Here is a 26,258-nt window from a genome sequence, read left to right on the forward strand (position 1 = left end):
AGAAGAAAAAGACGAAGAAGAAGAAGAAGCAAACAACGTCTATAACTGATATGCAACAATCTACGATGCGGAAAGTGACGGATTATTTGACAAACCCCGTCTACCCAAATAGACAAAGTAATGAATCTTACGATGAGGATTCAGAGAAGGAACGTGACTGCGAGGATTTCCTGGAGAAAGAATTGGACATTGACTTAAAATCTCTGAAGAGTGTTGGCGACCTGCTGGGAAAATTGAGAAAGGAAAACAGAACTCTCGAGGAACAGGTGATCCTTCCTTTGTATTTCGCCTAGAAAAAAAGAAAAAAAATCGCAACAAACTCATAATAAATCGCGCGCATGTTTGCTCGTGACTAAACGTTAGCATGACACGCGATCTTTTTGCTGGTGCTGATAGAAATGTGAGATACTGTGTAGACGTGGCTTACTTTGGTGGCAGCTCTATCTTCCCACGGCCCATTGGTCCCACAGCATAAAGACTTTTAACGTTATTTTTTTAGGCCCATTGGTCAAAAATTTAGAATTTTAATGAAAGTTTTCACTAATCTTTATTGTCACTTAGCACAGTGAGGGAGGTCCATACAGAATTTTTATGTGGGGTCTGCACGGGAATGTTCCTCAACTACATGAGGAACATATCCAATAAATACATTTTATTTTATGGCAGCTTACCACCGGGTCATGAATGACACTGGTCAAGTGCGCCACCCCGGACTGTGATGATATTTTATAGGCCACTTTTTATTGTGTAAAGCCAATTTAGCCATGAAATGCATATTATTATTGTTATTATTAGTAGTAGCAGTAGTATTAGATATACCAGTGCAGTTGTAAGTGTTTTTCTACTTTTGGAAATTAAGCTAAAAAAAACAGCTGAGGAAATAATAAAAAAAAACAAATAAAAAAAAAAAAGGTTAGCATGTGCAGGCCAAATGTCTTTACACCTTTTTCGCTATTAGTTTACTCAGAAATGTGAGAACATGGAGTTGTGGGACATAGGACCTAAGCTGTGGGACCATTGGACTGTGGGACCAATGGGCCTAAAAAAAAAAAAAGTCTTAGTGACGTGGGACCAGTGGGCCGTGGGAACATAGACACGCTCCCACTTTGATGACATTCCGCTGCTCTTCACTCGATCTTCAACAGCAAGGCTGACATATCCCTTAACTCATCCAAACCATTGTAAAAGCGCAACATTTACTCTTAATTTCTATAATTTGGATTATTGTAACAATTCCTGTAAATATTTAGATCTGGTAATAAAAATGACCAGTTTACCAACCGGCTATCTCTGCCTTTGGCCAGGTTATTATGCCAGCGGGGTATCTGATGACATGCATGTATGTGTTGATGGCTCCGACTTTGTTCCTCCAATTCAGCAGACTCTTCAGGACCTGAATTACTCTTTGTATGTACTTCCTTGTGGCCTCCTCTGGGTTGCCATTTACCTGTGGGATCCCAAGGTGTTTGGAGCTTACTCTTTAGTTGTGATCGCCTTGCCTCTCTATGATATAATTCAGTGTGGCCGCATTTATATGGTCTCAATGACATCCCAACGTCCTTGCTTTATATCTTAGTGAGTGTGTATCAGTGAGTTGCTGTCTCTCTCAGTCCTCGCACATAGCTTTATGTCAGGGATGTCCAAAACACCTGATTCAGATTAAATGGATCTCTTCAACAGATTAAGTTCTGCACAAGCCTGTTAATTATGTCTTAATCTGAATCAGGTGTGTTGAAGCAGGGCAACATCTAAAACCTGCAGGACAGCGGCCCTCGAGGACCGACTTTGGACATCCCATGTAGAGAAAGTGGCTGATGGTTGTTTCACTTCAGAAACTGTATCCATAGCCACTTTTTGGGATGATGTGGCTGAGGCGGTTCAGGCCTATGCAGGACAGCGGTGGGGGACAGAGCATCTCCTTGATAGGTACCGCGATTGATGTTAACTTGTACAATTAGCCTAAAGGATTGTCCTCCACAGTCCCAGTGAATTCTTAGTGTCCCGTGGATGTTGTAGAGTTTCAAGCATTCCAGTATCCATGTGTGTAACATTGAGTTGATGCATACAGATTTTTATTTTTTAATTATTTTTTTATGCCTTTAATGGATAGGACAGTTAAGAGAGACAGGAAGTAGGGGGCAGAGAGAGGGGGAATGACATGCAGCACAGGGCCGTCTGATGCGGGACTCAACGAGCACTATATGCAACGAGGACTATAGCCTCTTGTACATGGGGCGCCTGCTCAACCCACTACGCCACGGACCACCCGATGCACACAGATGTGAATGTGTGATCAAAAGCCTCGTTTCCACTACGCAGTACGGTACGGGTCGGTTCGAGACAGTACGGTACAGGTCGGGTCGCTTTGGGGTCAGCTTGCGTTCCCACTGTACAAAGGGGACCCTCAGGGGTGGGCGGAGTGCGTGCCGAAGCGTAAATAGCAAATAACATCAAAAAACAAATAACATCCATAATTTCGAACCACCTCCAAGCTTCTTCAGCTTAATGCGACACTGAAACCACTCTCTGCCATTTTTGTGGCAATCAGCTGGAAAACGTTTTCGTTTCGCACGGCGCCATCGAGCTCCCGCTGCACAGCCTCCTCACCAACAACGGAGAGCAGAGCCTGGAACCGGTGCTGTGTGCTAGGTACCCCAAGCAGAAGGGTTACAAAAATGGTAACGGGTACCATGGGACCGGTACGCTTTCGTGGTAATGGAAACACTGAAATAAGCGAACCGTTCCGAAGCGACCCGTACCGGACTGCATAGTGGAAACGCGGCTTAAGTCTCGAGTGACATTTCTGTCAGTCAGTAGTTGGTGTTTAGCTCCTTGGGTGTTGCTCCCTATTCCCCATGTCATGTATTCAGTCATGTGCCATCAGGCTTTTTTTTTTTTTTTTTTTTAAATCTAAAAAAGTTCTAAAGGAACGGCATGAACAAAGGCAGCTTTCCTTACTTCATTGTTAAGCCATTGATATGAAAAGCGTATACATAATTTATTTAGATAATTCTACGGCATAACTTCTGAGGAAAATCAGCAAAGCATCAGATTGACTATCGGGAGCAAAAACAAAAATCTCAAATCGGGATATCGCTATTTGAAACTGTCCCTACGCTGGAGCACAGAAATGTTAACTGTGTGAAATGTCTCTTTTGTGTCATTCAGGTTCTGACGGTGTGCAGTGTGGTGCCTCCTCAAGTTTCAGCGGCTCTGTCTGCTGCAGCGAAGGCCAGATGTTTCCTGGGGGATCTGCTGCAGCGAGAGCAAGTTATCTCCAACACGCTGCACCAGGTAGGTACCACTACGACAATTACAATGTAACCAAAAGTACCAAACAAAGTGAATGTTGTTGTGTCTGTTTCACGTTAGTATGTATTTATCTATCTGCGCTGCATTTTGGATATGTAGGGATTATCCAGGATGAAGCTAGTTTACCATGGTTATACTGGCACAGTGGTTCCCAAACGTTCTCTGCGGGGCCCCCCTTTGGTACATAAGAAATTTTTTTGTCTGAAAAACTCAAATGGCTTGTATTTGTGCTCTGGATGTTTTGTCTCCAAGTGGCGTCTTAGCTTGTTCGGCTTCAAGCTGTCACAAGCTAGTGCTTTAAGACAGACAACACACTGCTGCGGTCTCTCCTCATTACCAATGAGGCACGATACGTATCATCATATCTTCTTTACTTTGCCATGGACGGAAATTGCTTTGGAAGCACATTTGGCAATGCTTCATCCTCTGCTTTGCGTTTACATGGGAGCCCCATCAAAAACTTGTCCATGTGATGCTAGCGGTGTCATTTATTGATTCATTCATTCATGTATATATACAGTAATATTATTCTGTGCAATGCGATGACAGTAGTTTGATTATACTCTGTTTCTAACTGTCTTGTAGCACCTACAGGGGGCCAAGCTGTGGATGGATGATCTTGGCCAGATGTGTAACCAAGTGGACTCTATAAAGAGACACATGAAATACCTACAGTGCCTTCACCACATACAGGAACTCAGGTACTGTAAACATGCATAATGTATGTAGGATATTCATTCGTATGCTCTCAATGCGGCCTGCCATAGATAAGGGAAGCGTTGAACATCTGTCCAGCTCCTTACTAACATTTTGTATTATGGGTTTGTAATTTGTGTTATATAAATGTTCTAATGATGGAGGAATTTTGATGTCAAGATATTTAATGCCATCTTTAGGCCATTTGAACCCACTCTGGGCCTTGGGTGTTTGAGAAATTGTATTGCCTATATCCACGGCCATCGTTTTGTCTATATTAACTTTATAGGCTGAAAGGTATCCGAATGTTTTGATGGCGTCCTTTAAACGTGGAATTGTTATTGTAGGTTCACCTAGGTACAGGAGCACATCATCTGCGTATAATGATATCTTGTGTCGTTCTCCATTTATATTCAATCCCTTTACGTTGTTATCATCCCTTATAAGCTGTGCTAATGGTTCAATACTTAAATCAAACAACAGAGGCGATAGACAGCAGCCCTGTCTACATCCTCGCTCCAAGGCTAATCGATCTGATAGGAACCCGTTCACTTTAACAGCAGCTTGTGGATTGGAGTATAGTATTTGTATCCACTTGATGAATTTAGGACCAAATTGGAATCGTTTCAAGTACAGTATTTTGACAAGTTGTTTTCTTTCCTCCTTCGTTCCCAAAAGAAATTGCATTCACAAAGCACAATTTAAATAAACATTTCTGTCAAAACTGGCTCTGTGTTGGTTGAAGAGTAACTGTATATATATATGTATATATGTATATATATATATGTATATATATATATATGTATATATATATATATATATATATATATATATATATATATATGTGCAGACATGTAAAAAAATCCCTTGAACAAGGTCTTTGCGTCCCCTGTTGCCATGTCAATAAAGGGGAGATAATACTGATGTCAAACAAGGAGATAGTGGGGTACAATTGATATGGCAAATAAAAATACCCTGCTACCCTGTGCTCATGACAACAATGTAACCATAGTTTTTAAATGGCTTGAATTGAATTTTCAAGAATGTTTGTTTTCTGCTGTATAATCCCAGAAAATGTGCTTGGTGTTACAGTGGGGCAGTCCAGCAGTGTCTGATGATCAACAGCGTCTGGGAAGCTATAAGGGCAGTGGAGAGCATGGCGGTACTTTACTCTGGACTGAACCAGTCAGGATGTTCTCATCTTCAGGACTATCTTCGAGAAACACTTTGCTTCTGGCACAATATCATCAAGGAGCGACTGACCAGGTCTACCTCCATCCAGTTAACCTACACAGCTCTTTTATGTAACATTTTGTCTAAACATAGCATAGTTCAGCCATGGAAAGAAGTGCTCTGCATCATTATCCTACACTGAGCTAAATTATACTCTTTGGTTCTTTCACAGTGATTTTGAGAAAATATTGACTCAACTTCACTGGCCAATCATCTCCCCCTCTACTCAGTCACTGACACCCACTGCCAATTGTCAGGATATCAACAGCCAGTTGGAAGTGCTTGTGACGCAGCTGCTTGCCCTGCAAACCTCGTATCCTTTCATGTAGCTATGCGCAGATGTGTATAAAGTCATATTGTAAATGTACCCCTATGTTGATGTTGACATACTCACAGACTAGTTTAACCACAAGCCATCCATTTTCTATACCCACTTAATCCAACTCAGGAGCCTATCCCAGCTGTCATTGGGCGAGAGGCCATTCCATCAAAGGGCAACCCAGAGACAAACCAGACAAACAACACTCACACTCACTCCTCGAGGCAATTTAGAGGCACCACTTAACTTAATATACATTTTGGATGGTGGGAGGAAGCTGTAATCCCCGGAGAGAACCCACGCCTACACAGGGAGAACATGCAATTTCCACACAGAAAGGTCGAAATTGACCCAGGAACCTTTAGGGTGTGAGGCGAAGGTGCTAACCAATGTGCAGTTGTCACCTTGTTCCGTCACAATGTAACTTGTTTCTTGTTTGTTTTTATTTATTTTTTTTACTACACACAGTAAAATGACATGACTGTTTTATTTCAAATGTAAATATCTTTTAAAAACCCGTTTTATTTTTCCTAGAGAGCAAAAAAAATTTGACTTGAAAAACGTGATATTATTACTTTTGGGCATCATAATGTTTTGATATTTGGCTTCACCGAGGTTGATGATGACTGCCTTTATTTATTGTTGTAAATTTAAGGGATTCTCAAAGGTTTTGATCACGTTTGGAACCATAAGTGGCAAAGATGATCAAACGCTTTAATTATCTTTATCTTTACCTGATAGCAGTCGCCCACCAATCGGAAGGGAGTGGTCACTCGTTGAAGCGTCCTTGGGCAAGACGCTGAACCCCACGTTGCCTGCCGATGCATCCATTGATGTATGAATGTGTGTGAATGGAGTAGGAAGCATGTAGCTATGTATAGACTAAGATGTGCTGTATGAATGTGTGAGTGAGTGGGTGAATGTGGCATGTAGTGTTAAAGGGATAGTTCGCCTCTTTTGACATGAAGCTGTAGAACATACCATACTAGCAATATCATTTATGAACATTTTCTTTCCCCCTGCTGCGTCCTGTGAGCCGAGTTCCAGCCTTGTTTTGGCATTTGACGAAAGTAGTCAAGCTAGTTGGCTGGGGTCGCAAAAATAAAGCGTTTTGCTTCTCAAAACAATATGTGTTCAAAAGAGTAATACATTTGCATCACAAAATCGTTCTCAAGGAAAAAAATCAGACCTCACAATCGCTTGGCGCTATTTTTGCCTCCCTTCATATCACTGCGTGCTGCCACCTGCTGACAGCCGTGCCTGTTACGGTGTTTACTGCTCGGAAGCAGGGGACTGCTCGGTCTGCACTTCGGTCTGCACGGTCTACACAGCATGCAGTGATACGAAGGTAGAGAAAATAGTGCCAAGTGATTGTGAGGTCTGACTTTTTCCTGGAGAACGATTTTGTGATGCAAATGTATTACTCGTCATATTGTTTTGAGAAGCAAAACGCTTTATTTTTGCGACCCCAGCCAACTAGCCGGACTACCTTCGTCAACGCCAAAACGAGGCCGGAACTCGGCTCACAGGACGCAGCGGGGGGTAAGTCAATGTTCATAAATTATATTGCTAATATGGGATGTCATACAGCTTCATGTCAAAAGAGTCGAACTATCCCCTTAAAAGCCCTTTGAGTGGTCAGCTAGACACAGGGATGCCTCTGCTAATGACCTCCAGATTTGTGTAATCCAAGTTTTATGACTCGGAACGGGAAGGTGTGAAAGTTGCCACACCCGAGAGCAGTAATATTACAACTGCTGAAATAAACTGAAAAGAATTCATTCTCATCAAGCATTATCATAGCACGTAAAACTGTTTCAAATGTGCCTGACTTGTTGTCTACACACTGAAATGACTACAGGTACAGTAAAAGATGTATTTTTACCTGAGGGGAGATCAATTTGATAACTAACAAATGTTTTTCTTCTGAGTATTTGGTTTAGAATCTGACATTGACCATACACATGAATTATAGGCACAAAAACTCAAATTTAGATGCCTTGTAACTGCAACGTGGTCCTTGTGGCCAATAAATGGACTATACTTGTATAGCGCTTTTCTAGTCTAGTTGACCCCTCAAAGCGCTTTTACATTACAAATCACATTCACCTATTCACACACACCCTTATAACCAGAGCTATGTTTGCAACGAGTTGTTAGACATTTATAACCCCCTCATCAGGATTCCAGATGAGAAACGTGATTCTTTCTTTAACTTTCCCTGGCAGCGATGACCTCATATCACAGACGGCTTTAGCCTCTTCGCAAGGCCTTCCCTCTGTCCAGTCTGCGTCTTCATCCAAACCTCCATCACAGGCTCCTTCATTGTGTCTACCTATTCAGATCATGCTCTTACCACTCAGCAGGAGGTTCAGATATCATTTCTATGGAAATCGGCAGACCAATTCCCTAAGCAAGGTTTTCACACACAGAACACACACAGCATTTAAATATGTTGTGATAGTGCGAATTACAACCCCCCTAAAAGAGGTACAAATATCAGATTGGGGAGGTTGAAACATTTATCTTTCTTATCCGTAATCATAAATATTACAATACACGGTATATTCCATATTCATGCCAGGAAGATGCTTGTAGTAAAATATCAGACACCCTTGAAGCGGACTATACCATTTCATTGTCTGTCTGCCTGTCACTGGCTCACGTCCAAGTTGGCGATTGCACGGAAAACATTTTTGCGCCAGAGTGCTGTGTTGCAAGTAGCTGTAGATGAATGTAAGTAGCTATCTAACTGGTTTATTACACTTAAGTTTCTCACTTTCAGAGTTTCAGAATTATATTTTGTCAGGTGACTTCAGACAAATGCTAACGTGCGTCTATGGCTTTCCATCTAAATATAAAATGTCATCATGTGAATGTTAGCTCACGTGTTAATAAATGTTAGCTTTGTGCCCTGTGCACGTCACTCTAGTAACCTGCAGGCGTGCACTGTGGTCAAATTGTAAACGATGCCTAAAGCGTGCTGCGTTGCCAGGTTTGACAGAGCTCTATGCTCTCTTTTTTTTAAGGTGAGACTGATTTGCAAGGCAACTTTTCATTCATATTGTTTATTTTAAAAGCAAGGTGCTTTACATAGAAATATTAACACACAGAATCAACTTGGTAAAAGATAAACAGCAACACAAAGGTAATATGAAAAATTATTATTGAAGAAAAAAGTTTTACAAGGTTAAACTCGGAAAATTTAAAAAAAATTTTAATTAAAAACAAAAACAAGGTAAGGCCACAGTACAGTGCATCTGATAGAATATTTTGCAGTATGTTAAGAAACCTTAACAACCTCTCCAAATAGAGATCGCCCCGATCGCTATCTGCTGCAGATAAAATGCTGACTATTCATACGTACTACTTTTCTAAAGATGAAAAAAAAAATCACATTCGACATAATTTTTATCTTCCAAAGTTTTAAAACCTCAAATGAAAATGTATTTTTTATTTTTTTTTTATTTTTCAGCCAGAATGGTACCTCACACAGGTTCTGATATGGATAGGGAGCAGCTCAACCTTCATGGACGAAAAGATCCAACCCGTCTTGGAACGAGCTGGTGCAACCATCAGTGCCAGGGTATGTTTTATTTACATTAATATAACCGTAAATGTTGAAAATGAGACGGTTTACTATTTCATGAAAATATTAGCTCATCATGAATTTTATAGCTGCTACGCATCTCAAAAATGTTGGGACAGGTCAATGTCTACCATTGTGTGGCGTCTTCTTTTCTTTTAACAACAGTCCATAAACATCTGGGAACTGAGTAGATCACTTTTAAGAAAGGACTGTTTTCCCACTCTTGCCTGATATAGGATTCTTGCAGATCAACAGTCCTGGGTCTTCTGTGTTGCAGTTTGCATTTCATGATGTGCCAAATGTTTTCATTTGGTAAAAGGCCTGAACTGCAAGCAGGCCAATCCCGCACCCGGACTTTTCCACTACAAAGTCATGTTGTTGTAATAGATGTAGTACAGATGTAGTATGCTTCCCTGAAAAAGAAATCATCACTCGATCCAGCTGTTTGTTTTTAGCACTACTTTTCTGGATCCCTTGAGACAGGTAAACACAAATGCAACTCATCTGAATAAAGATTAGGAGTCAACACCAAATGACACAACCAAGTACTACAGGAAATCTACAATATATTTGTCTAATAGGTTAACATTTTTTAAATCGTTTATTTATTAGCAGCAGTTGGTTAACAATTGATTAACATCTGTAAACAGACATTCCACTTTATATCTAGCCGTAAAACTACAATAAACTTTCAGCTTTAATATCTTCAAAGATTTCAACAAGATCCTCTAAAGAAAGCTCATTGGGGTGTTAAACATCTGTCAGCTAACTGTAAGCTAAAACTAATTATTGAATGTGCATTTGTGTGCAGGTGGAGTTGTGTCGAGGCATGGTGTCTCTCGTCCAGGAGAAGGTAGCAAGTGATGCCTCTCGGCTGCTGTATGATGATGTGCTCTTCTGCCACTTGGTGGAGGAGATGCTACAGTTTGAGAAGGAGCTGCGAACCAATCATTCATACCCTGCAGTGTTGCCTGGTCTGCTTCATATCCTGCTTGACGATACAGTCCTTCAGAAGTGGCTTGCTGTGGAAAAAAAGAGTGAGTTGTCAAGTGTTTCTGTCCAGTATTATTTACTGTTATCTTTCATTCAAAGTAAACACAGGAAACTTAGGCTAAAATGGACCAGACTCAGTGAATAATTGCCTATAATCCCTATATAAAAGTGAGCAGTGCTGACCATGTTTAATATTGTCCATTAAATTCTGGCTACTTTCCTGATTCCTTGTTTTTTTATTTTACTTTATGTTACCTAGAGAGAGTAACATAAGTGGAGGCTCGTCCGGGATAAACCTTTAAGGCAAATCTTGTGACATTAGTGTAAATTTTTTATTTAGATATCCAGTTGTTGCCAATATTGTCTGGATTTGGTGCTATAAAAGCTTGTGCTAATTGTTAAGCATTGGCGCAGTTTTGACTGATAGGGACGTTCAGCTCTATGCCTTGTGTAAATATGGAGTCTTGTTATGCAAGTGAAATATGAGCTCAAAGCTGTGGTAAATAATTGTGACATCACCTGCACTCTGAACTTCTCTTTGTTCGGACAAGCCCCCACTTATGTTACCCCCCCCCCACCTCTCTCTTTGGGAAAAGGGGAGGTAGCATAAAGAAAAATAAAAAAAACAAGGATTCAGGAAAGTAGCCGGAATTTAATGGACAATATTAAACACAGAACAAATCAACTCTTAAAGTACCAAACACTGACATAGTAACCAAAATTAAGGAGGATTTAACTAAAGAAACTCATCAAGTAACACAAAAGTGCTCTCTCTTAACAAGTCTCATACAAGTGCCTACAAACAAATCTCATAAATGAGCAGAGCACTGGGGGCCAGCTATCACCACACAGTCTTTTCAGCTGCCCCCTGAACACCAGGAACAATGAGGTTTAAATAATCCTGGCCGGCTCCAGGATTGGTGCATCAGTTGAGGAGCTGGAGGGGACTGGACCAATCCCAGACATGCATCGGTACAGCCTCCCATGAATAAGGAATTAACCTGATGGATAACCACACAGCCGCTGAAACAACAAAACTAAAACAACAGACTATGGGTTGTTACATGTCATTGGGGTCATCAGGTGGGAACCTCCTTTCATCAGTGTTTCGTCTAGTTGGGCCCACGACACCTCCAGGAGGCTAGACAGTGATCACTGGCGTCCCAGAGTCACTCCCCTAATGCCAGCCAACACTGCTCCTCACACCACAACAACCATCTTTTTTTTTTTCTTCCACAAGCAGCATTATCATCAGCTACCCCAACATTTTTCAACCAGTTTCATTATATTATTGTTACTAAAGTTTAATATGAAATGCATTACAATTTTATTTGTATTTCAAAAAATCTTCTGTCAGTTTAATTGCTCAGCTACCCAACTCCAAGTTTTACACCATGGTTGGAATGCTCTCCTCTTTCAGTATAAACCCTTAATTTGTCTTCTGGTAGCTGAAAGACAATGGTGCGACAAAGATGATTTCTTGATGGCAATTCAGTCACAATAACCTGTATTTAAAATGGCAAGTAGCTGTTATGTTACAACACCTACAAAGTTGGTAGTTCTTGTGAAACACAGACTTAAAGCCACTTTTGACCAACAACACCAAGTGATTAACAGGTTTGTGGCTTTTTCCAAGGGGCTAAAAGATTATTTCAGCCCAGTGAAGATAGTGTAACTTGTTTTCAACTCCACTGATTCAGTGCACATACTTGGGGAAGATCAAAGAAAAAGAAGACATGGCTCCCTAAGGATTGCTTGGTTGCTTTTCTATTTATCATAGATGTTTTATTCAGTTCACTTAAGTAAAGAAATAGACATGTAGATACAAGCCCATCTTTATAAAAACTTGTGAGATTTCTGACTAGGGAGAAAGCTATATATTATGCCATTACCATTGTTGGTTCATTCATCAATTTGTTGCTTTAAACTGTTTTGTGGGGCTACTCTCCAGAAAGTTTTCTGTGGTTGTTTTTGCAGAATCTGACACTAAAAAATAAACCAATGGCTCTTATCTTGGCCGAGAAAAATGATGTGTACAGTATATTAAGCAACTATGGCAATTTGTTTCCCTTTTTCTTCATCAATACAAGAAAATCATTGTGTATAAAGTGCTCATGTTGCATCAAGCTTGACGGGGAGAAGCACAAAAACATTGGGTCAACAATGCCTTTCTTACAAATCGGTGTCATGTGTGAACGTACACGTGGACATAACAATTTTATAGAGTTGGCACAAGAGGTGGAATTTGATTCGCTGATGATACAATAAGTAGAAAACGAAGAGAAACGGACCGTGTCACAAACTGGTCTGTTTGTGAGGTAGTCCATGTAAATGATTAAAGTAAAGAAAAAACTTGTTTTATAAAAATCCACAAAACTCAAAATGCAAGTAAAAAATCAGCTGTTGCACAGGCTTTGAGTTATAATAAGTCACATGTTTAGACATGCTGTCGAAATGGTCGAGAAGTTTGATTGAGAACAGTGAAATCCCACCAATACCAGTGCATTTCACCGTTTGTACTCACAGTGGCGGTGGAGAAGATGGATGCTATGCTGTCAACCGAGGGTGCGTGGAGTTCTCAGTATAAAGATATCAGTGACATGGACGAGCTGAAGGCTCCAGATTGTGCTGAGACATTCATGACTCTGCTACAGGTCATCACTGGTAAGAGCGCTACTTTTGGCAATTCTACTTCTGGAAGCCTTTTTAATTTGAAAAAGGGTTTAACACGGACACAGCACAGATAGTTGTTTTTAATTTCCAAATGGTCAAAAAAAAAATGTGGTCACTGTATTGTGGCTTGTGAAATCCCCTTTTTTCCCGTGTTTTTTTTTTTTTTTTTTTTTTTTTTTTTTTTTTTTTTTTGCATTAAAAGCTGTAATATCAACAGGCTTTTGAAGGAAAAAAAAGAAACTGTTGCTGCAAGATATTGCAGATCATGCCCGACAGACAGAACAAAATCTTTCATGACCGTGCAGATTTATTTGCAGAGAGTGGTTAGGACCTATTTGGACGCTTTCTCATGGAACTTTGCAATCGTTTGGAGCCAGCGCTGTGAAACCACACACAATAGTCCAACTCTGTTCCACATGTGCAGGTTTTTTCGACTTTGGGCTTTTTGGCCACTGGAACATTTCAGCGGGAGCTGGGAGACGGGCGGGGGGACAAATCACAGTTTCCATATACAGCTGTGGAACAAGTCGCAGTCAAGAGGGGATTTAATTCTATTGCTGATCTTTCAAGCGCCATCGGTGCAGTAGACTGCATACACGTGCGCATTAAAGGGATAGTTCGCCTCTTTTGACATGAAGCTGTATGACATCCCATATTAGCAATATCATTTATGAACATTGACTTACCCCCTGCTGCGTCCTGTGAGCCGAGTTCCAGCCTCACACCGCAACAGGCGCGGCTGTCGGCAGGTGGCAGCACGCAGTGATACAAAGGGAGAGAAAATAGAGAAATAGTTTTATTATAGAGAAAATAATAAAAAGTGATTGTGAAGTCTGACTTTTTCATGGACAATGATTTTGTGATGCAAATGTACTCTTTTGAACGCATATTGTTTTGAGAAGTTTATTTTTTAAACCCCAGCCAACTAGCCGGACTACTTTCGTCAACGTCAAAACGAGGCTGGAACCCGGCTCACAGGACGCAGCGGGGGGTAAGAAAATGTTCATAAATGATATTGCTAGTATGGGATGTCATACAGCTTCATGTCAAAAGAGGCGCACCCTCGCCAGATCCATGCTCATACCTAAAACCCAATCAATATCACTCCATAAATGTCCAACTCATTTGCGACTCCCAATGAATGTGGTCTTCCTGCTCCCAGGATAGGAGGAGCACTGGTGATTTGTGGCTCATTGGTACATACTGTACAGTATCTTGCCAAAAATGTATTTTTTAATTTTTTTATTTGGGTTTGTTTTATTTGGAGATCAAGGATATGCCCTGGCCCCCTGGTTGATAACAACACTGACCAATCCTCAGACTCACCAGGAAGTTTCATTAATCGAATGGACACACACACTCGCCCTACAATGAAGCGCACTATAGGCATCTTAAAAGTATGCTGGGTGTGTTTGCAGACGGCCCTTCATTCTCTCCTTTTGCCCTTTTATCGGCATTTTACCTATGCAAATTAGAGACAGCTGGCATGTCCTTTCAATTTATCAAGAGACTGGCATTTATCAATCAAAGAGCAAGGATACGAACAATTTCACGGTCTGAAGAACAAGTTCAGGAATCTGCCCATATTGGGTTTTACTCATTTTGTGCAGTTGTCATCAAAAGTCATTGAGATTACACGCTTTTTATGTGTGCTCATAGATGAGAATGCATATTTTAAACATGAGATGTAAACAAAAGAATTGCCTGGATTTGCTTCACTAGTTAACAAAAATTTAACAGAATGAAGACGTACAACTCCTAAGAGTAATTTATGTTGTGAGTGAATATATAGCATTTGGAAGTAAAGCCTCTGTGTATGTGTGTTTTTATCTATTTACTTATTCAACTGTTACTTTTTTTTTTTTTTTTTTTTGCCCCGTTGTACCATAGAGCGGTATCGGGCCCTGCCCTGTCCTTCTGCACAACTCAAGTTTCTGAGGCTGCAAACAGAGCTGGTTGATGACTTCCGCATACGCCTCACACAGGTAACAATGACTCTCAAAAGTGTATATTTTATATAAATTTATACGTGTGTGTGTGTGTGTGTGTGTGTGTGTGTGTGTATATGTATATGTATGTATGTATGTACATTAATGATACACAGGCAGGCATCAAAGTATCAGTCTCAGTATTGGTTCCTTTTGGAATCAGTGTTCTATCATTTTAATAGTTTTAACTGTATGGTTTTGTTTTTTTTAAAAACATAGTTATTTTTATTTTTTTTTAATTTATGTTTTTAAATGTATGTTTTAACCTAAAAAGGAAGAATTTCTTCGAGATTTGCACGACAGAGGAGGCTGATACTGCCCTTTTTTGATAAATTTATCCTTTCTTTTTTAGGTTATGAAAGAGGAGTCTCGCTATCCACTGGGGGTTCCCTATTGTGCCATCCTTAATGCCGTCCACTATATTTCTACCATCTTGAGAGACTGGGGAGACGATGTGGTGTGTGTTTTACTGTTTACAAAAAGTCGTTTATAATGAACAGATGAAAACACATGTTTTGTATGTCTTACACGAAGTGCCCTACGAGCCCCAACAGGAAGCACCGTGATGCAGTCAGCAGCTGACCTCACAGGTTGTGCTGAAGTTCCCAATTGTTGTTGACTGTTTTTATTTAATAACTTGAAAAATGCATGTTTTGATATTATATTGACATTATATTAAGCCTTGAAAACACAAAGTGTACAATGATGTTTCTATATTTCATACATCACTGGTCAAGGGGCAGTGCAGTAGGGCTGAGCAATTTTATTGATACTGCGATATATATCGATATTTTGTTTCCCGATAAAGTATCGATTTTTCTGCCACGAGTATCGATTTATTTTTTTATATTTTTTTTCATTTTTAGTTATTTATTTATTTTAAAGCAAACTTAATTGAAAAGTCAGACGTTCCAATTAGTGAAAACAAAGAACATTAATACAATACAATACAATGCCAGGGGGTCACATTCTACAAAACAGTGATAAATTATACAACATTTTTATGAACTAAAGTGCACAGCTCTCATGTTTGTTTCTGTTTGTCTGGCGGTGTTGTCCTTCTGCTTCAAAGGACGGACCACCAGTCCAATCACCGACGATTCATGTGAAATCACACTGTCCCTTTTTTTCAGAAAATGATGTAATCGTATCGAATCGTTGGCTGAATATCGTATCGTATCGTGAGATTCGTGTATCGCCACAGTCCCACAGTGCAAGTAGCCCATCAGTGTATGGCAGCAGGTGGCATAGTACCATGTAGGAGGATATAAGATGAATTTCAACGATGAAATGGATAACCGCTTTTACGACGTCAAAACTGATAAAATAAAATGTTTAGCATAAAGGAAAAAAAGTTTTTCAGCCATACTAGCTTAAACTTCTATGTAGATGCACACTACTTAAATTTAATGTAATGTGATATTTCTTGCAAGATTTAATGACAGAATTGTGGGTTTAAAAATAATAATAATAATAGACTCCTAAAGTACCATCAAAGGAGCGCTGCTATTAGACAGGTGCCATAATGTACTTGCAGGTATAATTGAAAAACAATACTTTTTTTTTCTTTCTTTCTTTAAAGTTGCAGGAATGGCAACGGTTGGAAATAGGAAATAGGAAATAGTGTTGAGAGGTGGCACAGGGCAATGTTTCATAAAACGCTGTTGTGTGGCCAAACACTATTTGTGTGGGGGATTATTACTGAAACTAACGGTAGCTGCTGTTTTGACGTGTGTCGTTTCGCGATGAGATTTGGCTTTCATATCTGTCTCTGTGTGTGTGTGTGTGTGTGTGTGTGTGTGTGTGTGTGTGTGTGTGTGTGTGTGTGTGTGTGTGTGTGTGTGTGTGTGTGTGTGTGTGTGTGTGTGTGTGTGTGTGTGTGTTAGTCCTCAAGTCTTTGCCACAGCTGGACTTGTTTTGGACTTTGCCCTGGTGTTGGGGGTATGTGAATGGCTTTTTTTCCATACATATACTGGCCTGCGTTTCACTTTCAAACGGTCAAACTAGCGTAGCTAAATGTGAGCCAGGTGTAATGAGGATGAGCTGAAGTAGAACAGCTTTGTTGATGGATTGTGCTACCTCTCATTTTCTTTTAAGTATGGTTAGGCTGTTTAATGAAATTTATTGGCCAGATGGAGGTTTTTTTTATAGAACCGTTCAAACAGTAAAGATCAAGAGTTAAATTGATTCCTGTAATTCATCAAGACAAGTTCGGATGCTCGGACTCGTGCGCTTTGAGCCCAATATGTTAGCTTTTTAGTGAAAGTCAATATTGTTCACTTCACTATATTGACAATATATTTACATTCAATGAAAAAAAACGCGTTACAGTGCAATGACAGTTGGGTGTCTGGTGAATGGTAAATGGACTCAAAGCGGTAGACATAACAACTTTATAGTAACCATAACGGATGTTTTCTGAAAAGTAAATTTGTCCAGAAGTGATGTAATATTAAAAGTTTGCTCAAAAAATGTAAGGTTTTGGTTTTCTTCTTTGCAATTTATGTTTACTGTTTTTTGGGTGTTTTTTTTCTCCAGTTTTTCCTTCAGCTGCAGCAGGCAGCTGTTTCACTTGGTGAGGAAGCGGTACTGGGGGACCTTGGGATGATGGAAGTGGGTCGCTTGGCATCACTGGAGGGATCCCTTTTTGATGGTCTGTTGGCACTGTTGGATCGCTTAAAAGGAGACATGTTGGGAAGACTGTTGGAATTCCTCATGAGAGAAATTGCAGAAAAAACCAAACCCTACTGTCAAGAGAGGTAAAACATCAGCCTTTTGATAAGTACTACGCTAATTGGTGTTTTAAAGTTTCTTAAAATGAATTTAGAGCAGTTAAATAAATGTCTGGGGGTATTTTCTGACCTTTGCCCTGCTTTCACCACAAGTAGGGTTGATCAAGCACCAATTTAATGGTTGTTTTAATAGAAAGACACTTCAGATGTTCTTCAAGGCTGTGTGTCTATTTTTCTGTCTATTCAAAGAATCCAGGGTTGTTAATAGTAAATGGTCAGCACTTAAATGGCTCCTTTTGTAGCCTTAAAGGAATTCCATAATCGTGGGGGCAGTGTTGCGCAGGATAACTTGCATGCGACCGGAGAAAGGAACAAACAAGAAGAAGATAAAAACCAAAATGTTTGGAACTCCATTCACATGTCGCAGACCACTGCCATCTACTGCGCTGCCCCTTCTTATGTCTCTTTCTGTGAAGGTGCATTATCATGATCTCCACCATCGCCATGTTTGCTACTGTCTGAAACTGATGTCGGAACTTGGAAGTGAACTCTGCACTGCCCTCTGGTAGATGTTTTGCCTAACAACCATGCCAGTGTAAAGCTGGATTTACAGTTGACGCGTCGCTCACGGCGCAGCCGACCCGTGACGTCAAAATGACGTTTCAGGCCTGGCGCTTGCCTTGAAAAGACGGCGCAGCGCGTTGTCGTGCACCAGTCGATTTTTGTAACTTGGCTGCGCCGAGAACGACAAACCGGATGGACCGATTGGAGACCAGGCTCAGTCAGGAGGTGCGTTTGTACAGGCACCTGTATGAAACTGCAGTGAAACAGCACAGGGAGCACGTGGACAAAACTCGTGGACAGAGATTGGCAGAACTTTGGGGAAAGAGGGAGAGTTCTGTAAGAATGTGTGGAAGAAGCTACGGGACAGATACGTGAAGGCAAAGAAGAGGGCAGAGACTCCAAGTGGTAATGCCGGGGGCTTCAGACCTTCACCTCTATTGACTGAATTGTCTTGGCTCACGAACTTCGTCAAACACAGAAACACACTAAGCATTTCATCTTCCAGATACTGCAGCAGTATCATTGATGTCAGTGTTCCTGCTCTTGACAGTGGCATTGTTTTCTTCTCGACTTTCGTGGTTGTAGAGTAGCGGTAACCTTCACGTAGCAGCGACACCTCTGTGACGGAGAAAATTCCAACTACTGGCGCATCATCTTGCGTCACCGCATATAGCCGGCACGAAATCGTGACGTTATCAACACGGCTCCCACTAGCAGACGCGGCAACCATGCTAGAGCCTTAACGCAGGATGTCGGCAGTGACACTTGAAAATGTTTCAAACGGATGTGTCTATTTACATACAACATATATGATCCTTTTAAAGGGAAAGCTTGGGGACACGGAACGCTATTTGGCCATGTTCAGAGCCTGTGTTGCAGATGAGGCTTCCAGCTGTTGAAGAAGGGGGCTTTTCGGGTCTCTGATGTCTGGGAGGTCACCTAAAGCAGCTCATAAGTACGGAGCGGACAAATTGTTTGCAGTGTTGGTGGTTGAAGAGGCTAAAACTTGAGTAATTTGAGAAAGACTTGGTTGGCCTCAAAGCAGTTATAGCAAACTATTCACCAATTCAGGTGGGGAAAACAGAGCCCTTACCAGGTTGTATTTTGTCTTTTGGAGAACCATTGACCTGATCTGGAGATATTGTCAGGCAGTATAAGGAGCATTTTGAAGACTTCCTTAATCGCTACGATGACCAGGATTGTGGCTCCTGATGTCTCAGGCAGCATGTATCGTCTTGAAGCCAGTTAGAGAGGCGTTGGAGTCCAGTATATGCTCCTGCAAACATGTTTGAGTAAAACACATAAAACTGGGTTCTCTTTTTTTCTTTCTGTGTCCTCCTGAGTGCTTCAAGCACGTCCATTTTATTTACCGCTGATCTGGAACATTGGGCATTAGTATCGAGGGAAGACCTGGCCTGAACTTACTCCACCCGTTCTTCCGTCCTGCTCCTGCCAACCTTGCTGAGCATCTAATTGTCTAAACAAAGTTTACAGGTTTGACAGCAACAAAAAATATCTTGGTTGCGTGATTTGAGTGGTAAATGAAAATGCTTCCCATAGAGAGATTGCTGCAATTCAAAGACAAGAGACAGAGGAGCTCTAAAATGGAAGGAAAAGAAAATATTAACTCTGTTTTGTTCATGCCAATGCAATCATATTTTCATGCTTTTTTTTTTTTTTGCTCTGTTTTCTTGCTGTTTTGAACAGGTCGGTCAAAGTATAAAATTTAGAAAAATATTACTCACTTCTCACTTTTACTCACACCTTTAGGTGGTTGTCCCTTCCATCCCAGCAGGACCAGTCCACCATGTCCCTGTCTAGTTCAGCGTGTCCCATGATGCTGTGTGTGAGGGACAGATTGTTGAACCTGCATCAGGTCTTGAGTCTGTCTCTGTTCCAATTGGCTTGGCAGGGCCTGGCGGACCGACTTGACAACTTTCTCTACCAAGAAGTAAGACATTAAATTCCTACTGAAAACCCACTATTCTGTTTGTATTCCTTGATCATTTGTGACCTAATATTTTAAAAAGAAACTTGAAAATAGACATGAGATTGGCAGGCTTCTCCGAAAGAGGTCTATTGCATGGGTAGATGTGATTTTTTTTATCATTTAAAGGCTCTGGCCCCCTTTCTGCAGTTTCTGTGTGCAAGGTACATATGAGCTGCTTGTCCATCTTTATCTATAACTCGTATATTTCGCCAACTCTAACCCTGTATGGTCTCAAGTGTAGAAAAGGCAACAATCGAGTTATACATTTAGATATTGTGGGATTTACCAAAACGAGTCCTATTTTTTTCCTTTTATTTAGATTTAAATTCCTCATACGAACAAAACTCTTTGATTGCCATCTTTGCAATTTGATCGGGATACTCAGACTTGGTGTTCGGTTCAAGGTCAAGGTGACTTTATTTCTACCCGTAGTTAGATTTATTCGATTTATTTGCTGAGCGACAGTAGAGAAAAGAAGACATCTCTAGCAGAGGGGCAACCATCTGCCTCAATCAATTAGGGGCTAAGAGGATAGGTCAGAAACCATTGTGGGTCAAACCAGGCAGGGCGTGACAGGGACTCGTTGAAAATCTTGGTAAAGACCCCAGCCAGGTGTCTACATGTTTGTATGCTCAAATCAAGAGCAAGTGACATGTGGTTTTACAAACCCAGGTTTGTTTTTAGTTTAGCCCTGAAGCTCTGCTTAAAGTTGTCTTTGAATCAGCATTATTAAAATCCCCTGCAATGACATGCACCTCCTCAGGAAATAAGCTCTGTCGACTGCTAACGATATCCAAGAGCCCGGCTAGTCTTAGCAGCTCTTGTGGCATGTACATTTCAGTTACCATGACAAATGTACTTCCAAGGAAGTCAAATTGCTCTAACAGATAGGTCTGCATTTAACAGTGACGCTGTCTCCAGTTCTGGGAAACAGCGAGGACTTACAGTCTTAGTGTTTGCACATCGGCTGTTGTTGGCATAACCTCCCACCCTCTGCTCTTACTGGAGTCTCTGGCCCTGTTAAGCCGATGTGCTGTGTCGCCTGCCAACTTGATAGCTTTGTCCAGAATTAAAGAATGAATGAGTGAAACCATGTCTATGATGGTCAGAATGCAGCTGTCGTTCATGATGTTATTTATTGCAACCTGTAGCCTCAATTGATCTATGTTGGCTTAGATTAGAGGGATCTTGTGTGGGTGAGAAAAATGCTGGGAAGTGGCGGATTGCAGGGCTGCTGTCCCTAACCTCACCAGTATGCTGGCTCGGCAGCCTCTTTTACCTCCTCTCCCTGGGTTGCCCTTCATGTTTCTGAATGGTGATCCACGAGAAGCCAGGGCACCAAGGGATATGCACCGAGATGGCACGGGAGCGATGTTTAAAATTGGTGAAAGGTCTGGAATGCAGACAGGCCAATCCAGCACCTGGACTATTCCACTATGAAGCCATGCTGTTGTAGATGCGCTATCTAGTTTCAGCATTGTCTTGCTGAAGTATGCAAGTATACACAGCAGTTTGTCCACTTTGCCTCAGTCCATTTTTTAATTAGCTTTGGCCCAGAGGAAACCACAGCATTTCTGACCCATGTTCTCACATTGCTTCTTCTTTGCATGATAGTGTTTTAACCTGCATTTGTTGATGGAACAGCAAACCTTGCTCTGTGGAATTGATAACTGACAGTGCCTATCCTGCTGATATTTTTTATGAATACAGATTGATACTTAGAGTAACTGTTCACCAATGCCATTTCAATTGAATAATGTCTATCTACTTACCTCTCTTTCAGGTGATCCTGACTAATCACTTCAGTGATGGTGGAGCAGCCCAACTTCAGTTTGACATGACCAGAAACCTATTTCCTCTGTTTGGTCACTACTGCAAAAGACCTGAGAACTTCTTTAAGCAGTAAGTGTTCGTGTTTGTTGGAGTTGATATTTGAGATAAAGGTATTGATAAGGATTACACCTTCAGTTGTTAAGGTGGAGGGCTAAGGAATGCATTGTGTCAATAGTTAGTCTCGACTAAGGATTTTTATGATTCTTTTTTTTTTTTTTTTTTTAATTTTTTAATTTATGATACAGCTAGACTTGATATGCATCCTTCTCAATTGGGGGTCCTTTCCGCTTGATTTTTTTTACTTCAGTTTCTATTTAATATGGTTAGAATAAGCTTTTTTGTTGTTGTGCCGAGTGAAGCTCTGGAAACAAAGATACTTCCTTGTGTGTTGAATGGTAATTGAACTGTGGAAGTTGCACTGCACTATGCTTAGAGCAGCTTTGATATTGATATATATATATATATATATATATATATATGTCTCACTGAGCCAACACTGTCTTGTTGATTTTTACACTCAGTGGGGTTACATGGCACCGAAAGGATCAGATAATTGGCTAAATTACAATAAGAATGAGTTGAGCAAGGGTAATTATCCTTGGATATATGGCGGTGAATGAATCGGATCAGAGGCACAAAGCATGTCATACTCCGATACAATAGGTGGCGCTGTACCCATTTCAACTATTGCTAATAGAGCCATTTCCGGTTGATCCCTTCAACAACCAATAACAAACTCACTTTCAACCGAGTTATCTCGGGGTCTTAATCTGATCGCGAGTAATCCGATCCGATCCAATTTCTTGTCAGATTCAGGTGTCTACGTGCACTTAATAACTCAATCTTATTGTAATTTAGCCAATTATCCGATCCTTTCAGTGCCATGTAACCCCACTGACTGTTCTTTCTGCATCAACAACTCGGTTGTTTATTTGGTTACGATGTTTTTTTTTTTTTTGTTTTTTTCTTTTGTTTTTTTTCAACCTTTCAATAACATCTGTGGAGCAACATAGCCCGTGGTCAATTGCAACACCTTCTTACAACATTAATGTTGTTACATTAGTGTGTATAACTGATGCAGAAGTGAATTTATGTTATAATCAGCAATATTGTGTTCTTTTGGGGCAAACAAAGACCTGAAAATAATAGAAGAAAAGTTGAGATTTAGATATACACATTACTGGTTTACGAGGAGCAGTTTGTTGTTGTCTCATCTTTTCACAACATTTGTCATTGTGAGGGACCGAGCCGGTCAAGCATGAGGACACAGGAATAATTTTCAAGAAAAATGGGTTTATTCCCCCAAAAATAACAAACTTCAAACAATCATTGCAAGGCCCCCTAAAAGAGGTCAAATGAAGAAGCTAAACTCAAGGCAAAAAATCAAGGTTTTAACAACAAAACCTCAAACTAACTGCTCAAAACAAACAAAACTGACCTGACACACAACAAACAAAGGGGACTTAAATATTGGCTGATCAGACCATAGTGACACACTGAGGAAGAAGGGAAACATCTACACAAATTTAACTAACAAAAGTAACTAAACACAGTTAGCTTAAGAATCAACTTAAATGACTAATAACCAAACAAAGTTAACAAAATAAGCAAATCACAAAAGCAAAGAGAACTAATGCAAAAATTAGAATGAAGACTCCATAGTCTTCCCCCATGGAACTCCAGATGGTATCACCCAATCAATCTGGGATTGGAGTGTGCCAGCCAGAGTGCTTTGGTTCAGCCCAGTCCAAGGTACTCCCCCACAGAACCAACAAAAGAAAGCACAACAAATTAAGTATTTGACAAAATTTAATATATAAAAGCTAACTAAATGTGCGCGCTACAAATAGAACTAATGTATTTTAATATTGTCAAATGAAAATAAACAACCCATGTACTGCAATAAGTGTGTATATGGAAACTCAGAGTGAAAACGTGTTGGTGTGTGGGGTTACCGACTGTGTGGCCATCACAGTCATTAAAAGTCAAAGTATAAAAAATACGAAGAAGTACATACAAACCTGACTTTGAGAGTAGTCCAGAGGCCTATCACAGTTTTTACTAGGGCTGGGCGAGTTAACGCGATAATAACTAGTTAACTCGCTAATTATTTAACGCTGATAAATATTTTATTGCGCATTAACGCAGTTTAAAAAAAAAAAGAAAAGATTTTTAACATTTTTTTAAATTTATTTTATTATTGTAAAAGTCTGTTGCTATCTGCTGCGGAACAGGAAAAGAAAGTAATCGGCGGATCCACCAAACATGGAGAAGGGTACGGAACTTTTACTCGGCCATTTTCATTTTAAAGTTCTTCCAGACGGCGGAGTCGACAGAACCAAAGTCATCTCTAAACACTGCCAAGTTGAATTGTCTTATCACCGTAGTAGTTCCAGTCTAAAATATCACTTAAAGGCAAAACACACAACTGATAGCAGCAAGTCATTCAAGGAAACAGACAGTGGAGCGAGGCTTCTACATAAAAACTACAGAAAGATGCTGATGTTAAAAGTGTGTTTGCACAACAAATGTTATGGCACTTTCATTCATATGGCAGCACATTTAAAATAAAACCAAATACTAAAAGCTATACACTACTTTTGAATTCATTCTTTAATTTTGCGTACAAATGCGATTAATCGTGATTAATCAGGGAAATCATGTGATTAATTAGACACAACATCGTTTCTTTCTGCATTATGATTTGTCTGGTCTCTGTCTTTCTCTTTTTGCAGTGTGAAGGAGGCGAGCATCATCTTATGTCTGCCTGTAGGCTCTGCCGCTCTGTTAAAGTCTGTCCTTAAAGAGTCTGAGCAAGAGACGAGAGATTGTGAAGGTGCAGGGGATCCTCCACCAGAGTCTGTCCTGAATGAGTTGGGGGTTTACTGTTTAGCACCTTGTGACGTGTTAATTCTCCTCAACCTCAGAGCCTCATGGCCCGGAATGTAGCGTCACTTACTATGGTACCAACAGTTTGGGGTATGCGTCAGATTAACTGCATGACTGTCTTCCTAACCTGTATGTAACATGATTTTCTGTTATTCATTACAAATGCAATGTAAAATGTTTCATTTCATATACATTTGGATTAGAGGAATAAATAAACTGCTTCACTCAAGCTGTTTTTTTTCTTTTCTATTAATTGACAACAAAATATTGTGTTAACCCTAACTTGAAAAATTTAACATAAGATAAAAAAAACATGTTAAATAAATGTTTATAAAGGAGACCAGCTGACTTGTTATGAAAACAAGGTTTTTTGTTTTTTTCAATGTTGTTCACCAAAAAACAATGTTTGCAGTTTTAAAGGAGATTGCTGGCTTCTTTTTTTTTCTTTAAGAAGAAGAATTGAGCACAGTTTCCTGAGGTCTTGTTAAAATATTTTTTGTCAATATCAGTTGCCCCAGTATTAAATCTTCAACCCACATCTCTGGGAGAAATGTTCAACTGTACTGGGAAAAGGCCATGGAATCTGAATGGGCCATGTTCAGGGCCTCCTCTGGTGTAGCCTGAAGTTCGCCGGTGCCTGTCATGGCGGCAACTGGAAGACCTCCTCATGGACATAGTTGGTGGGGGAATCAGGCCTATTCTCACCCTCTGGGAGTGATCTGTTGGGAAGTCCAGGAGAGAAGATGGAGGAACACCGTACCAGTTCTGCTAGGTCAAAAACCAGTCTGTGGGAGAGGATTTAGTTCAAATCCACAAAAAGCATTTTGACATGGGTCCACTGCTGCTCTAGGTGGCTCGAAGCAGTGTGAAGAGTTATGGCTATAGTGTCCTCTCTGGACCTTAGATCCAAGGACTCAGGTCAGCTGGTCCAGTCCAGAGTCCAGACTAAACATGGAGAAGCAGCATTTAGCTGTTATCCTGCAAACAAGTGGAACAAACTGCCAGTGGAGATTAAACTTTCACCAAATGTAGACATTTTTAAATCCAGGTTAAAGACATTTATTTTCTGTGGCGGTCTGTGGCGTAGTGGCTACAGCAGACGCCCCATGTACGGAGGCTGTGGTCCTCGCTGCAGCTGGCCCTGGTTCGAGTCCCGCATCGGACGGCCCTTTGCTGCGTGTTGTTCCCCCTCTCTCTGCTTCCTGTCTCTCTCCACTGCCCTATACAATAAAAGCCCCAAAAAATAATAAAAAAAAAACATTTATTTTCTCATGTGCATGAAATCTGCACAATATCTTTTAATCTATCTGGACTATTGCTTGTTTTTAAATTAATTTAAATTATTTAATTTATTTCTCTTTATATTCTTTTATGTATTTTTAATGCTGCTTCCACTCCCTGCTGCAATGCTTTTATTTTATGTAAAGCACTTTGAATTGTTTTGTAC

The 26,258-nt window shown here is 40.4% G+C and overlaps 1 protein-coding gene across 1 annotated transcript; it reads left to right on the top strand.

Annotated features, from left to right (window-relative positions):
* On the top strand, positions 1-25,040 carry rint1 (RAD50 interactor 1). Its single transcript, XM_075471987.1, has 15 exons — positions 1-266; positions 3,169-3,294; positions 3,898-4,013; positions 5,101-5,274; positions 5,414-5,554; positions 7,789-7,978; positions 9,036-9,146; positions 9,961-10,186; positions 12,669-12,806; positions 14,706-14,800; positions 15,156-15,260; positions 17,342-17,562; positions 19,870-20,050; positions 21,873-21,991; positions 24,658-25,040. The coding sequence occupies exons 1-15, from the start codon at positions 51-53 to the stop codon at positions 24,869-24,871; spliced, it is 2,373 nt and encodes a 790-aa protein (XP_075328102.1). The 5' UTR covers positions 1-50; the 3' UTR covers positions 24,872-25,040.
* Positions 25,041-26,258: the final 1,218 nt, after the last annotated feature.

The sequence above is a fragment of the Odontesthes bonariensis genome, chromosome 8, assembly GCF_027942865.1.
Source record: "Odontesthes bonariensis isolate fOdoBon6 chromosome 8, fOdoBon6.hap1, whole genome shotgun sequence".
Classification (NCBI taxonomy): Eukaryota; Metazoa; Chordata; class Actinopteri; order Atheriniformes; family Atherinopsidae; genus Odontesthes; species Odontesthes bonariensis.

What these genes read in the sequence shown, in the direction of transcription:
- rint1 (XM_075471987.1), top strand. Translation starts at nt 51, where the DNA reads ATGCAACAATCTACGATGCGGAAAGTGACGGATTATTTGACAAACCCC. An exon ending in GTGCAACCATCAGTGCCAGG is followed by an intron (nt 9,147 to 9,960) that starts GTATGTTTTATT and finishes ATTTGTGTGCAG; the next exon opens with GTGGAGTTGTGTCGAGGCAT. An exon ending in GAGACTGGGGAGACGATGTG is followed by an intron (nt 15,261 to 17,341) that starts GTGTGTGTTTTA and finishes TTTTTTCTCCAG; the next exon opens with TTTTTCCTTCAGCTGCAGCA.